Source organism: Paroedura picta, chromosome 16 (assembly GCF_049243985.1).
Source record: "Paroedura picta isolate Pp20150507F chromosome 16, Ppicta_v3.0, whole genome shotgun sequence".
Classification (NCBI taxonomy): Eukaryota; Metazoa; Chordata; class Lepidosauria; order Squamata; family Gekkonidae; genus Paroedura; species Paroedura picta.
The window spans coordinates 19,328,481-19,345,262 of record NC_135384.1 but is presented as its reverse complement, the minus strand read 5'-3'; the positions used below and the strand labels follow the sequence as shown (position 1 = coordinate 19,345,262).

The 16,782-nt window shown below is 46.8% G+C and overlaps 1 protein-coding gene across 9 annotated transcripts in view; it reads right to left on the bottom strand.

Moving 5' to 3' along the window:
- The window catches only part of HDAC5 (histone deacetylase 5), a 285,336-nt gene that overhangs the window by 112,803 nt on the left and 155,751 nt on the right, over positions 1-16,782 (bottom strand). For all 9 annotated transcript variants that reach the window (XR_013227134.1, XM_077315953.1, XM_077315952.1 and 6 more), the window contains one exon: positions 8,419-8,531. Coding sequence is in view for 8 of the 9 variants with exons in the window: in XM_077315953.1 (XP_077172068.1) it covers positions 8,419-8,531 (113 nt within the window). In the remaining variant the exon portion in view is untranslated. The remainder of the gene's footprint in view (positions 1-8,418; positions 8,532-16,782) is intronic.

Here is a 16,782-nt window from a genome sequence, read left to right as displayed (position 1 = left end):
AATGATACATAAATGTTAAGAAGTTGCTTTAAAATTGTGTGTGGGAGTGCTCACTCAGTTTTAGGTTTGTTGCTGCTGACAAGTTAAGAGAAAACTAGAGCAGTCTGCTGGTTGATTCTTTTATTACAGAAACATTAAAGACCTGGGACAATTTAAAAGACTGACTTACTTTTATACTCAAGAGCCAAAGCTAATATAAAAGAAGCCAGCAAGTACAGAGTGTCAATAGATTCAGGAGTTAACAGCCAGTAGGTTTCATTCCCACGACAATGATTTATTCTCATGTTTTTATCCTAACCTTCTTTCAGGGAGAGCTATGTAGTATACATGGTTTTTCATGTTACAAATTCTTGACTAGGGTTGTGCGATTCGGCTGGTTCGGCGGCCGTTCCCTCCGGGCGCAGCCAGCGCCACTCCGCGCGGGGGGGAGGGCGGTGCCGGCAGCGGCGTGACAGCGGGCGCAACCACACAGGCACGCCTGCGTGGTTGCGCCCGCTGTCACGCCGCTGCCGGCACCGCCCTCCCCCCCCTGCGGTGCGGCGCTGGCTGCGCCCAGAGGGAACGGCCGCCGAACCAGCCGAATCGCACAACCCTATTCTTGACTCTACTCGCTGAGAAACCCCTGAAATATTCTTCAGGCTTTGAAAACCCCCAGAAGTGGTGTGATTGTACAGAATTTGGTTGAGAAGCATAGCTGTGTACATGCCTACCTGTGTATATGCTCTCTCCTTCTGACCTCTTCCAGGCCCATCATTGGCCATTGGGAGGTCCAACATGACCATATATTGTCATATCACCTGCTAAATGGAACGAGGAGGAGTGCTGAAAAGTAATGCGAGGTGCTGATGTCTCCCAGAAGTGATGTTGGTGATGTCACGGGACAATGTTCTGGTTTTGGGGCAAAATCTCAATGGTAGAATTAGCTTATTATCATAGAGTTCCCCCACCCCCGACTTCACCAATGAGCCTGCATTGCTTCCCAGGTGACATCAGCACGTCATGTTTACTTCCTGCTTCTTCTCTCCCCCTGCCTGGTTAGTTCCTCTGGTTTCTGAGAGACCAGAAATTGGAGGAGAAGCTTAAAACTGGGAAACCCCCAAAAGCACCAACTGGGGACTAGCAATCCTATGTGGCAAAGGTTAGTTTGAGAGAGAAAGTCTTATCCAGGGTCACCTAGTGAGCTTCAGAATGGGAATTTGAACTCAGATCTCTATCAGGACCAAGTCTGACACTCAAATCACCACACCACCCAGAGTAAAGTAGTATCAAGAGCCACAAATTCACAGTCTCTGCCCAACAAATGTAGGGCTCTGGCAGAAGCAACATCCACAAATACATGTAACTTTTCTCTAACAGAAGAGATCTGTTCCACTAAGAGGAAAGCTCTTTACATGGCAGAAGGCTCAACCATTAACAGTATGAAAATCTGGGTTCCAGTTACATTTGGGGCATCTCTAATTATTCAAGGAAGACAATTCTAACCCTTCTTCCATTCAAGGCTACATGCCTGAATAAGGCATGTCTTCTCAATTTGATTATATCCTAACGACCACCATAAGGGATAAGATGAGTCAGGGGTTCCCAGCCTTTCTGATCCTGCAGGGACCTTTGAAATTCTGACACAGCATGATGGATGCAGTCCCAAAATGGTTGCTACAGAAGGCGTCCAGCCCCAGATGGCTGTCCTGGCTTGCCTTCAGTCACATTTAAGATCCTTGTGCTGTAGTAACAAGCAAGTTTTTAAAGAATCTGCAATGCCAATGGCCAATAAGAAGAGCTGCTGGACAAAAGATCCACCTAGCTCCACCCAGTAGCAGCTTCCATGTTGGGGACCCCTGGGGGAGGCAGAGAAAGTGCAACTAGCTCAAGGTCACCCAGTGAATCTCTATCGCTAAGTGGGGACTTGAGCCAGGGCCTCCTCAGTCCTTTACTTTGCAGGCTCTCAACTGCTCTCTATCTTAACTGAATCTAAGTGCACCTATGCCAGCTGCACTCACACATTCTAAATGATCAACTTCATACTTCAACATTTATATAAAGGAACTCTAAATTCACTGTTAAATGTCTTTGAAACCCCAAACAAATCTGTATAGGTTGCTGACAGTTCTCATTTTTTTAATGTCTCATCTGGGTCTTTTTATTTTTATTTTATTCTATAGTGGGTGGATGCAACTGAGGAGGAAAATGACAACTTCTATACCACCATTCAAGACATTTAAAAAAAAGTACCCAAGAAGGGTACATAAGTTTTACATAATGAGTGACTTTAATGTAAATGTTGGCACAAATGATACCGGTGATAGTCTGGCACAGTCATAAAATCAGTTTTCCATGATGAATACTGGTTCAAACAGCATAAATCTCACCTATACACTTGGACATCACCAAATAAACTACACAGGAACCCAATCGACCATATCTTATGCAACTGACAATGGGCTCATTCAAACCTTGCTGTCAAAATATATCCAGGTGCTGATTGCTGTTCAGATCATGAACTGTTACTGGCTGAAATCAAAACAGAACTCCGCAACAGCAAGAGAACATCAGAGTTAAGGAAGTTCGATGTAAATAAAATTCCACTCACATATGCAGTGGAGGTTAAAAATCAATTCCAACTATTGGATGCAGCAGAGAAGATGCCTGATGGACTGTGGCAGGAAAATGTTGTTGAAAAAGCAGTTAAACACATACCGCACAAGAAGCCAGAAAAAAAGATCAAAATGGCTCTCAGATGAAACAAGAATAGCTGAATGTAGAAAAACAGCAAAAGATGCAGCAAAAGAAGCTTGAACATCTGCTAATTCTCTTTAAGTGGTTGTTGCTATGCATTGCAACAACCACTGAAAGAGAATTAGCAGATGTTCAAGCTGGCTTTTGACAGGACCACTCATGATCACACAGCGCTTTATTTGGGAAAAGTCACTGGAATATTTATTTGTTATTTATAATTTGATTTTTATATCGCTGCTCCCAGTGAGCTGGCTCGCAGCAGTTCACAGCATATGTATAAAAACATATTTATATAAAAATAATCTTATGACAATAAAATCCCCAAATCTTAAAATAAAATACGGTTGAACAATAAAATACGATAGAAAAAGATGGCGGCACAACTAAAGCATCTCCCCAGCCTCCAATGCAGTTGACTCAGTAGGCTGGAGTCGCAAGGGATATAGAATACAACAGGGAAGTTCGAACCATGGTTCTAGGTCTAATACCCAAGAATCGGGGGGGGGGGGGGTCATTGTGCACAGCCTCAACCAAATGCCTGGTAGAAGAGCTCTGTCTTGAAGGCCATGTGGAACCTTGAGATCAATGACAGGGCCAACAGCTCTTCAGGGAGCTTGTTCCATCAGGTAGGGGCCAGGACTGAAAAGGCTCTGGCCCTGATCAAGGCTGGGTGCACTTCCTGGGACCCCGGGACCATCAGCAGATTCATACCCGCAGAGCGAAGTACCCTGCAGGGGGCATAAGGAGGAAATGGTGTTTCAATGGTGTTTCATCAGACCGGAGGGAGAGGAGTAGCGGAGTACCTCAGGGCTTGGTACTCGGTCCGGTACTTTTTAACATATTTATTAATGAACTATAATAAGAGCCTCTTGTGGCGCAGAGTGGTAAGGCAGTGACATGCTGTCTGAAGCTGTCTGCCCATGAGGTTGGGAGTTCGATCCCAGCAGCCGGCTCAAGGTTGACTCAGCCTTCCATCCTTCCGAGGTCGGTAAAATGAGTACCCAGCTTGCTGGGGGGTAAACGGTAATGACTGGGGAAGGCACTGGCAAACCACCCCGTATTGAGTCTGCCATGAAAACGCTAGAGGGCGTCACCCCAAGGGTCAGATATGACCCAGTGCTTGCACAGGGGATACCTTTACCTTTACCTTTATTAATGAACTAGATGAGGGGGTGGAGGTGTCAGGATCAGTGCCTGCTCTCTGCCATGATTTGTCCATGAACAGAGGTTACCCCATTTTGTCTGTATTCCATTATTCTTTTCCAGGCTTTCTGTGTAACCAAAGCCTGCTCTCTTTGTAACCGAAGCTTACTTTCTGTTTCCATGTTATCATGATTTGTAGTGCCCGCTCTGAACTGTTTGTCCTTTGATCTCTGCTCGCTAGCTCTGCTTTTTGTAACAACAACGTTGTATCTTGTCAATAGGCGCCGGCCAGTCCAAGGACGTGTGAATTGTAGCACCCCTGGCTGGATGCCTGGGCAGACACCTGGGGATGCAGGCACCCCTCCCCTTGGGAACATTCAAGTTTTAGGCGGGAGAATTGTAATGAAAAGGGTTGCAGTTCTATCATGGGGTAGATTTGACTTCTTAAGTTATAGTGACTAGAGTACTCCCATTAAAGCTTTCTTATTATAGAAGTTTTTGTTGTGAGTTCTTTTAGCGCTTGACAGGAGGGACTGCTCATTTAGTTTGCAGATGACACCAAATTGGGAGGACTGGCAAATACTCCAGAAGATAGAGACAGAGTTCAACGAGATTTGAACACAATGGAAAAATGGGCAAATGAGAACAAGATGCAATTTAATAAAGATAAGTGTAAAGTTCTGCATCTGGGTCAGAAAAATGAAAAGCATGCCTACTGGATGGGGGATATGCTTCCAGGTAACACTGTGTGTGAACGAGATCTTGGAGCAATTCTGGAGGCCTCACTTCAAGAAGGATGTGGATAAAATTGAAAGGGTACACAGGAGAGTGACGAGGATGATCTGGGGCCAAGGGACCAAGCCCTATGAAGATAGGTTGAGGGACTTGGGAATGTTCAGCCTGGAGAAAACGAGGTTGTTACTTACTTATTTGAAAGGTTGTTACTTAGAGGAGGGCAGGATGCTGTTTCTGTTGGCTGCAGAGGAGAGGACACGCAGTAATGGGTTTAAACTACAAGTACAATGATCTAAGCTAGATATCAGGAAAAAAATTTTTACAGTCAGAGTAGTTGAGCAGTGGAATAGGCTGCCTAAGGAGGTGGTGAGCTCCACCTCACTGGCAGTCTTCAAGCAAAGGTTGGATGCACACTTTTCTTGGATGCTTTAGGATGCTTTAGGCTGATCCTGCGTTGAGCAGGGGGTTGGACTAGATGGCCTGTTTGGCCCCTTCCAACTCTATGATTCTATGATACTATGATTCCATGATTCTATGAAAGCGGTCTCGCAGGTAAGTAGGACTCACGCTGTGTATAGTCTTAAACGTCAAAACCAGAACCCTGAACTTGATCCAGAAACAGACTGGTAACCAATACAGTTGTCTCAGCAGAGGTTGGACATGAGTCCTCCAAGGTTATCTAGTGAGGACCGTAGCAGCCACATTCTGTACCAGGTAAAAGCCAAGGCCTCCGTAGAGTGATTTAAAGAAACCTAGCCTGGAAGGGCCGATTGCATGGATCACTGTAGCCAGGTGTTCCGAGGACAGGTAGGGCACTAGTAGCCAGGCATGACGCAGGTAGAAGAATGTGATCTGGGCTACCTTTCTGATCTGAGCCACCATGGTAAGTGAGGCATCAAAGGTTGCCCCCAAATTCCTGGCCAGTGATGCAGATAGAATCATGTTCCAAAATTTTGCCAGCTACAGGTCGATAGTTACCTGGATCCTCCTTCCTTTTCTTGAAGATGGGGACAACATTTGCCTGCCTCTAATAATTTGGCACCTCACCTGTTTTAGGATGCTTTGGGCTGATCCTGTGTTGAGCGGGGGGTTGGACTAGATGGCCTGTATGGTCCCTTCCAACTCTATGATTCTATGATTCTCCAAGAAGTGTCAAAAAGAATGGACAGAGGTTCAGAGATAGAATCATAGAATCATAAGGTTGGAAGGGGCCATACAGGCCATCTAGTCCAACCCCCTGCTCAACGCAGAAATCAGCCCAAAGCCTCCTAAAGATGACATCTGCAAGTTCTTTTAGTACCCATGAATGCATCTGGCCCAGAAGACTTTGTTTTGTTTAAAGAAACTAGGTGTTTATGGGCTGCCCCCACAGTGATCCTAGGCCACCATTCCCATCCCCCCTGTTGTGTTACGTCTTTGCCACTTTGAGCACTATTTCTCTCACAAGAGAAGAAATAGGAGAAGTTCAGCACCCTCTCTTCATCATCTGTTATAATTTCACCTTCTTGTCCTTGCAGTGGTCCTATGGTGTCCCTATTCTTTTTCTTACTTGAAATATAACTAAAGAACCCTTTTTTGCTATGTTTAGCTCTTCTTGCTAGCCTAAGCTCATATTGAGCTTTAGCTTTTCTAATACTCTCCCCACAATTATTGGTTATTTGTTTATACTCATCCTTGGTAACAAGGCCTTCCTTCCATTTCCTAAATGACTTTTTTATTCCTCAGATCACTTGACAAGGTGCTTAGGGAGCCACCTTGGCTTCCTTAGGCTCCTTCCATCATTTCTTGGCAAGGGAATTGTTTGTGAATGAGCCTTAAGTATATCACTTTTAAGAAACTCCCAGCCCTCTTGGACTCCCATCACTTTAAGTCTTTCTGACCATGGGACTCTACCCAACTCTGTTAAAATCGGCTTTCCTGAAGTCCAGTCTATACGTCCCACAACTGAAAATTCCAAAATCACATGGTCACTACTTCCAAGCATGCCCACTACTTCCAACTCATCTACCAGTTCTTCCCCACTGGTGAGAATCAAGTCTAAAATAGCAGGACCTCTAGTTCCCCTCTCTACTTTCTGGGAAATGAAGCTATCAGCAAGACAAGTTAAGAACGCGGAGCTTCCGGGTGACCAGGGCGCAACCAGAAGCGAAGCTGGAGTCGCCGCGTGATTAATTGGTTACTCTGGGTTTCGTCGCCGTTGCGTCCCATCCCATGCGTAAGCGGTTTGCTTCACTTTTTCCCCCTCCACGTTTTCCATGTGACCCGAAATCGCCGTTTCAGCGGCCGTGCATAATGGGCCTGGGACTAGCACTCAGCTCATCGAGGTGACAGAATGAGCTCTCCATTTCCCCGCATAAATCAGCTGCTTGGGCTATCTCTCCTTGTGGGTTTGAGGTGCCAAGGTCATTTCCCAAAGAGTTTCCAGCTGAACTGTTCTTCCTTCCCTCTATTTCTGGGATGACTTGGCAGCAAGGCTGAGGTACTGTCAAGGTTTTTTGTCGGAACAGAGGTGAAAGAGCTCTCCATTTGGGGTCCTTTTCACCTCCCCTTTATATGTTATTTATTTATTTAAACAAGGCCATGTTCATACAACAATGGCCAATAAAATAAGAATTATAAGTTGTTCGTCCTTCATTCAGAATCTTAGGTAAATATTCTGCTTCAGTTTACAAAAAGAGAACTGAGGAGAGAGTGCTAACATCACATGACTTTGGATGGGAAAGTCACCCTCTGTCATATCTTCTTTGCTTTGACTACATTAACTACATTATTATTAAAAATAAATGTCTACATTATTAAAAAATAAATGTCTCTCTAGCACATTTCTATCCCACTTTCCTCCGGCAAATTCAGAGCCATCCTGATGAAAACCGCATGAGGTAGCTGAGACTGAGAGAGAATGACTAGCATGAGGGTCAGCCTGAGAGCTGTGTGAAATCAGGAGGCTTGGAACCCTCATTCCTCAAATTTTAGTCCAACACTAATCACTACAGAATACCAACTCTTCCTTGGTGGCAATTTCCAACTGTCTCTAGTAACACATCCTTGTCATGCAGGCTTAGGAGGCTAAACTCTCCAGAAATCTGCACATCCCACTTGGATGCTCTCTGGTTCTTACAACTACCACAGCCATTCCCGAAATTCATTGTCTCAGGACTTGCTCCTAAGTATCTAAATCCAAGTGTTGTAATCATAATGCTGATAGATTTAATTTGGAGAATTTCTCCCACCCTCTGACTAGATATTTTTCACAACAAACTTATTGCTCAGCTAGCATCTAGAGGCTGCTGTTTCATGCTAAGCCCTAATTGTTTTCCTTCACACCGGAAAAGGTGCCTCTTTTGAAAGCTAGCTGTTGCTTTGAAAAAGGTGCATAGATTTGAAAGGCTGTATACTTCTCTTTACTTGCATAGGACTGTTATATTTTTAGGGCAATATACAAACCCCCTAGAAGGAAAGCTGTCTCTCCAGTCCTATAGACAGATACGGAATAGTGTTTTGTGTTCCCTGAAATGAAAAGTACAGAAAAGTGAGGGGTGGGGTCCTTAAAATGAGCATGGCAGAACTCTCTCACACACATTTACCTTCTTCCTTTAATGCAGTCACGTGCATCAGGTAACAGCTTCAGTCCCTAGCATCAAAAGCTTAGAAGGGTGCTTGGACAGAAGGTTGGTCAAGGGCTATTGCCTGAGACCTTGATCAGCTGCCACAAATCAAAACCAACCATACTGACAGAAATGGGAGAGGGGACAGGAGGGGTCAGCCACAACAGCCAGGGCCAGAACACCATTTTTCTCTTAGCCTTACCTCAGTATGGATATTGGGCACAGAGCCAGTGAGACCATTTTCTGTGATGGTGCTGTTGGAGCTGTTTGGGGAGCTGGGACCAGACCCAGGAGCACTGTTGCACATTGAAGACACTACAAGCAGAGGGAAGAAAAAAGGGACGGTACCAATATGTCAGTCTTTGTACACACGCAGATAAGCTAACACTGTTGAATCAAGAGATGGAAACATGCAGGTTCTAAAGAATTCCGGCTTTCATTGCATTGAGCAGGGGGTTGGATTAGATGGCCTGTATGGCCCCTTCCAACTCTATGATTCTATGATTCTATTTATCAATATTTAATCCACCATTATCCTAAGGCTTAGGGCAGATTACTTAGGACAGATTACAAATTTTACAATCATATAAATTTAAAAAAAACAATTTAAAACTCAAATTAATTTAAAACTAGTTTCTTAACACAGCATTCTTTGAAAAGAAAAGAGAAAAAAAGTATATGTAGTATAGTCCCTGGATGTAATTTGCAAAGGTAGACCTGGACGGGGAGGCCAGCCATTTTTAGATGTTTAGATGTTATTTCAAGGTCTCAACCATAGGCTGAGCAGGACAACTCCATTTTGCAGGCCCTGCGTAACTGTTTAGAATCTTAGATTTGGAAGGGATATCCAGGGTCATCTAGTAAAATCCCCTGCACACAGAGCAGTGGTCCCCAACCTTTTTGAGGCTGGGAACCGGCGGCAGCAAGGAGGAGGATTGCCCGGCTGCGCATGCTGTGCATGCGTGGCTGAAAACGCACATGCACTGCACTTTCGGCACAAAGTGCGTGCATGCGTGTTTTCAGCTGTGCACGATGCATGCGCGCATGTGCCACCCAGCCACGCATGTGCAATGCGCGGCCCTGCTTCCCTCTCCCCCCCCCCACAGTAAGAAGCTTGCCGGGCCACAAGCTTGCGGCCTGATAAGTGGAGGGGGGGCGGGGAGAGGGAGCAGCGGCCCAGTGCCAGGGCAAGCACCGGGTCATGTCTGACCCTTGGGGTGATGCCCTCTAGTGTTCTCATGGCAGACTCAATACGGGGTGGTTTGCCAGTGCCTTCCCCAGTCATTACCGTTTACCCCCCCAGCAAGCTGGGTACTCATTTTACCGACCTCGGAAGGATGGAAGGCTGAGTCAACCTTGAGCCAGCTGCTGGGACCGAACTCCCAGTCTCATGGGCAGAGCTTCAGATAGCATGTCACTGCCTTACCACTCTGCGCCACAAGAGGCTAGACAGTGGATTAATATCCCATAATTTACAGTGTCACATGCTGCTGTTAGGTTCAACAACTACAACAGTGCCAATCCGCCTAGATCCAGTTGTCTCCAGAGATCATCTGTGAGGGTGACCAAAGCTGTCTCTGCCCCATGGCCAGGCCAGAAGGTGGACTAGCATGGACCAAGAGTTGATGTTTCATCCAGGAAACCATAGCTGCTTTGTGAACCACACCCTCAACCAGCTTTGCCAAGAATAGCAAATGTGAAATTGGGCAGTAGTTGTGTCAGATGGATTCTTTCTGTCTCTCCGAGGGAGCTGCTAAAGACAGATTAATAATCTCCTGGAGAAGAGTTCTCTCTCCTAAAATCAATTTTCCAGTCCCCAGGACAACTGGAAAAATTGTATGGAACTTGACAATCCGTAGGTGCAGTCCTTTGCTATTCTGTTCCAACAATTCTTTCTGTTCTCACTTTCACAGCTTCTACAGACGCTCCCACAAAATTTAAAACAATTCTCCCTCACCTACAAAGGACTGCACATTATGTCCATGTGAATCAAATGCAGAATCACAATAATTTGCATGAACCTCTATAGAAATACATTCCAATGGTTTTCAAACTGTCTTCATAAAGACACTTTCAACATTTATTTTACTCATTTTATTCTCTGTCTTTCTCCCCAAAGTGCTTACACGATTCTTCTTCATTTATCTTCACAACAACCCTATGAAGTAGGTTAGGCTGACAGTGTTGACAACTCTTTGAGTGCGGTTCTCTAACCAATTCCCTATCCACCTAACTATCTGAAAATCCAGATTGCAGTCCTTCAACATATCCATCAGCTCCACATTGAATTTCATCTGTATAGCACCCCAGGAAACAGCTAAGCAGTTAACTCAAGCAAACTGAAGTGAACCCAAAAGTTTGTGAACATGGGGGGAGAGGAGTCTATGCATGTTCGGGGTTCAAGGCTCATGACGTTCCCCCAATCCATGCCCCCCACACAAATTCAACGAACTTCCATTTTCCAGGTATGTGCCCACCTCTACTCGATGCTCTGTTGCAAACCTCTGGCAACAGTTGAGACAGTAAATGAGCAGGAGGCCTCTTGGCTGCCTCGGGAAGGGGGTTTTTGATGGGTTCAGGTGGCTCTCTTTAACTGAAGTGGACAAGTTGCTGGGCTCAGTGAGGGCAGCCACTTGCCTTCTTGACCCCTGTTTGTCCTGGCTGCTTAAATTTGGCAACCAGTGGATTGGAGGCCAGGGATATTGTAAACCTCTCCCTAACATCTGGGGAGTTTCCTGAGGTGCTGAAGCAGGCAGTAGTCTCTCTCTTACTCAAGAAACCATTGCTTTATCCTTGGGATCCAGGCAGTTACCGCTTAGTCTCGCATCTTGCGTTTCTAGGCAAGGTGACTGAAATGGCCATCATGGATCAGCTCCTGGCATTCATGGAGGAAACTTCAGTACTTGATCCTTTCCAGTCTGGCTTTGGTCCCAGCTATGGGGTGGAGACAGTGTTGGATGCCATGAGAGATTACCTCTGGCATTAGCTAGATAGAGGCGGGTTGGCACTTCGCATGATATTAGATCTATCAGCCACATGTGACTTGGTTGACCACAAGTTGTTAGCCCACCATCTTGCTGAGACGGGGATTCAGGGGACAGCCCTCAAGTGGCTGATCTCGTTTTTCCAGAACCAGACACAGGGGGTGGCTGTGGGGAAAAATATTTCGCACCCTTATCAATGCAGAGTAACCCAGGACACATTCTTTTCCCCATACTATTCAACATCTTTATGCGCCCTTTGTACCAGCTGATCTGAAGTTGGGTTGGGTTGGGTTGTCACCAATATGCGAATGACACCCAGTTCTTTCTCCTGATGGATGGCCAACCTGGCTCTCCCCAGGAAACATTTGCTGAATGTGTGGAAGCTGTGACAGTTTGGCTCAAACAGAGTCGCCTGAAATGCAACCCTTCCAATACAAAGCACCTGTGGCTGGATCATAAAGGGACAGAATGGGCAGTGCAACTTCCATGTCAGGATGGGGTACAATTGGAGACCTCACCCTCGGGCAGGAATCTGGGAGTGATCTTCAACACTTCCTTATCTATGGAGGTAAAGTTCACTGGGAGGAAAGCTATGGCAAATCTAGACAGCATCCTAAAATGCAGAGACATCACCCTGACAACGAAAGTGCGTCTAGTCAAGGCTATGGTATTTCCAGTTGCAATGTATGGCTGTAAAAGTTGGACCATAAGGAAGGCCAAGTGTCAAAGAATTTAGGCTTTTGAACTCTGGTGCTGGAGAAAACTCTTGCGAGTCCCTTGGACTGCAAGGCGAACAAACTGGTCAGTCCTAGAGGAGATCAACCCTGACTGCTCCTTAGAAGGCCAGATCCTGAAGATGAAACTGAAATACTTTGATGAAGATGAAACTCATGAAATACATGAGATGGAAGGACTCTCTGGAGAAGAGCCTAATGCTGGGAGCGATTGAGGGCAAAACAAGAAGGGGACGACAGAGAATGAGGTGGCTGGATGGAGCCACTGTAGCAGTCACTCCTTAGTGAACTGTCTCCCTCAGCTTAAGGAACTTTGACTCTGAACTTGCAGTTTGACATGGTCTTAGCTTCCAGGCCCAAGGGTGTAATTAACCAGTAATTGATGTGCAGATTGGCCGGGCAGCATAGGCAGGGGTACACAAAGATATGTGACAAAATCTCCCAGAAATGTGTTCTCTGGATTTAAGTTATTGGTCAGGCTAACGCTTGAGGGGTAAAGATATTTACATTTTTGCATTGATGCTATTTAAAATTCATCCTTCTATGGTGGTGGAAAATGCTGTCAAATCACAACTAGCTAATTGTGACCATGTAGTGTTTTCAAGACAAGAGATGAATAAAGTTTGCCATCACTTCCCACTGTGAAGCAATTCTGGCTTCTTTGGTGGTCTCCCATCTAAATAATTAATCAGGGCTGACCTTGCTTAGCTTCAGAGATCTGATGAAATCAATTTAGCCTGGGCTATCCAGGTCATCTTACTCTACTGGCTAGCAGCAGATGTTGTTGTTACTGTTGTTGTTGTTGTTATTTAAATTTATTTCCCGCCACTCCCTAACAGGCTCGTGGCAGGTAACAACAGGCTTAAAAAACCCATTATTATTATTCATAATCTCATTAAAAATCTCAACTCCCAACATGGCGGAAAAACATCCCACTCCCACCCCTACTGTCGAGGCTATGGAAAATGAAGTGAAGCGATGCACACTTCAACCACCTGGGGGGGGGGGCAATAGATCTACTTCACCAACCCCAGCCTCAACCATAGACCTGGTGGAATAGCTCTGTTTTACAGGCCCTGCGGAACGTTGCCAAAACCCACAGGGCCCGCAGCTCACCCGGGAGCTTATTCCACGAACTAGGGTCCAGGACAGAGAAAGCCCTGGCCCTGGTTGAGGCTAGGCGTGTCTCCCTGGGGCCGGGAACGACCAATAGATCCCCTCCCCCGCAGAGTGTAAGGCCCTGCAGGAGACATAGGGCAATAGGCGGTCCCTCAGGTATTTAGGGATTAGACATCCTCCCTCTCTCCTACCCCAAGAACAAAAGGGCCACCAGTCAGATTTTGACCTTCAGTAGCTCATGTAAAGGACTGGAAGAATGAAAAAAAGCTTCACTGCATTTTTTACTAAGATAATTGTTCACATCACAACTATGAATTTTGGAATCTTTTAAATTAGTGTTTCTTGTTTTGATATATACAAGGTGACAACAATATTGGATAATTTTGAAACACTATTTAATATTTGTTTGTTTATTACATTTATATACTGTGCTACCTTGAGGCTCAGGGCAGTTCACATAAAACATAAGGGACAGGAATATTACAGAGAAATCGGTAACCATAAGTAACAATCAATCAAACAATAACAAACAGTACATTTATAACCAAAACATACAAATGGACCCATAATTGGTCGGGATCTGGGGATCCTCTGGAATTACAGTTCACCTCCAGATAACAGAGATCAGTTCCTGTGGATAAAATTACTGCTTTGGAGGGGGACTCTGTGACATTGTGCCCAAGGCAGGGCCAGGGATGCCAGACCAGGTAGAACGTGGGTATCCCCTAGAACTACAACATCTCCAGACTACAGAGATCAGTTTCCCTGCAGAGAAGAGCTGCTTTGGAGGGTAGGCGCTCTGGCATTGTACCCCACTGAGGCCCCTCTACTCCCCAAAAGCCATCCCCAAATCAAAATTGTCTCTGGGTGACCATCCTTCCCCTCAGCCATCAAGAAGTCTCCCGCAAAGCCATGGCTTCAGGTAGGGATGTAGGCTTAGAAAAGGCAATCCAGTGTCTTGCTCTTTGGGGCACAAAATTACCTCATCCATCATCTGCCGTCCCTCCTCTGTCATGGGCTTGAGCCACCATACAGCTGCATCCTTTAAGGCAGGGGTAGTCAACCTGTGACAGATTTTATTTTCCTGGGCTCCAAGATCACTGCAGATGGGGACTGCAGCAAAGAAATTAAAAGATGCTTGCTCCTGGGGAGGGAAGCTATGGCAAATCTAGACAGCATCCTAAAAAGCAGAGACATCACCCTGCCAACAAAAGTGCGCCTAGTCAAGGCTATGGTCTTCCCAGTTGCAATGTATGGCTGCGAAAGTTGGACCATAAGGAAGGCCGAGCGTCAAATAATTGAGGCTTTTGAACTCTGGTGCTGGAGAAGACTCCTATGAGTCCCTTGAGGAGATCAGCCCTGACTGCTCCTTAGAAGGCCAGATCTCGAAGATGAAACTCAAATACTTTGGCCACCTCATGAGAAGGAAGCATTCCCTGGAGAAGAGCCTAATGCTGGGAGTGATTGGGGGCAAAAGAAGAAGGGGACGACAGAGAATGAGGTAGCTGGATGGAGTAACTGAAGCAGTCGGTGCGAACTTAAATGGACTCCAGGAAATGGTAGAGGACAGGAAGGCCTGGAGGATCATTGTCCATGGGGTCGCGATGGGTCAGACACGACTTCGCACCTAACAACAACAGTCAACCTGTGGTCCTCCAGATGTTCATGGTCTACAATTCCATTTGCTGGCAGGGGCTCATGGGAATTGTAGACCATGAACATCTGGAGGACCACAGGTTGACTACCTCTGCTTTAAGGTGAACACCAGGGCCTGTGGTCAGGTACCAGGTTAGAAAGTAACCCATCAAAAATGCTACCTGTACGTTTCCCTGGAAATCTCTGATGCAGGATGGCTGTCTTCACTTTATCATAATCTTTGGCCTCCGGCAGTTCCAGGTCTTGCAGACCTGCTAACACCTACCCTGTCAGGTAGGGCCCTAACCTTAATACTCACTGACTCCTTGTCCATTGAGCTACTTCTGCTGTCCATTCAAACATCTCAAGGTACAACTCAATATTGTCCTCTGTGTTGAGCTTTGTCAAAGGTGTCCACAAAGGCGGTCCGAGTCCCAGACCAGTGGGGGAGGCAGGCCTCATGGCTTCCACCATCTGCTGTAGGATGTGCACTAGGACAGCCTGTGAGTCCCTCTGATGTTGGTTCACCTCCCTCACCAGTTGAGCCTGATACTCGGCCAACCACCAGCCAAACTGTTAAAAATCCATTGCAGCTTGCTGTGACAGCATTGTTCTGGTCACTTCCATGGGGGTTTCTTCTTGGATTCCCTCCACGGAGGTTGCCTGGGCCATTGACATGCGGGTACAGCGCCAAAGGCTGGTCCAGCTTCAGGATGTGGGGAAATGTGGAACTAGTCTACCTAGCGGGGTGGCGGTGTCTGCATTCTCCACCATTCTGTGATGCTTGGGAAGTGCACCCTGATGTTGAGGTCCCCATATCCCACTGGTCCCAAAAGAAGCTGGACATAATACTGCTTGTGTTGCACCTGTAGACGTGCAGAGCTTTATTGGAGAAGCTTGGTGGGATACAGAAGGCAAGCCCAGGGTTGGAGCTATAATTTGTTTCTTCATATTCCTTGTAGATCTCCCAGGTGAACAGTCTGACCCACCGGAGGCATCACTATCAATCAACGTGCCTGGGTCTTCGGACCTAAACCCCTCAACTGTTGCTGCAGGGGTTGAGCCCTTTTGGAGCTTGGATGCTAAAAGCCAGACTCTCCCTGATATGAGCCTTCCTTGGTTTCTGTCTCCCTTTCCTTCCCACTGTCCTTCTCTCCACCTGCGCTCACTCCCTACCACCCCCCCTTCCTTCCTTTCCTCTTCCTTTTAACCTCTCCCCTTTTTCCTGGTCCCTCCCCCAAACAGCCCAACAAAGTTTACTTGAACTCTTTCCCTGCTGACTTGCCTTTCTCTCCCTCCAGGCCCTCATCCAGGACAGACACTCTTGTCCTCTAGCCACTCCAGGGCTGCTTCCTGGCTGTTCTGCCCTCCCAGGTAGGTCTGTGGGCTGAGGGTCTTTGGGGCAGTGGCAGCTTTCCTCTCCCTTCTCTGTCTTCCATGTGCCCTCTGCCCTGCAGGAGCCCAGGGTTACATTCTCTCCTCACCCCCAGCCCACCTTCCCCCAGGGTTCAGCTGCCTTTAGGCAGCAGCGCAGCTTTCTCCAACACTGCCTGAACCCACCACTGGGGCAGGAGTCACCACTGGGGCTGAGGAGGTCTCCTTGGCTGCTGTGTAGGCCTGAGCTACAGTCACCGAAAGAGCCACAGCTGCTGAGGTGGTTTCCCTCACCGCATTCGGGGAATTGGCAGCCCTGCCGCCTACCATGAGGCTCAGCATCGCTGCCATCCTCCCCACTCTCTTCAGGGTTGGGTTCATGGCAGCTGTTGCTGCAAGGCTTGGCACTGCAGCCACTGCTGCCCTTCCCACTCTGTTTGGGGCTGAGGCCATGGCGTCAGAACTGGAATGCTCAAAGATGGTGCTTCCTCTGCCACATACAGGGCTCAGTACACTGTGGCCACACATGACTACCTTTCCCCACTCGAGGCTTGGGAGCCGGTGTGCCTCCCCTCCTGCCTGTGAGCGGGAAGGGGGGAATTCTCTGCTCCACCGCCCAAGAGCCCCAGTACAGTGGGGAAGTTCCGGATGTCGTCCGGGAGCCCCAAGAGGGCAGGGACACGTGTTGTCCAATCTTAATTCACACATACACATTTATTT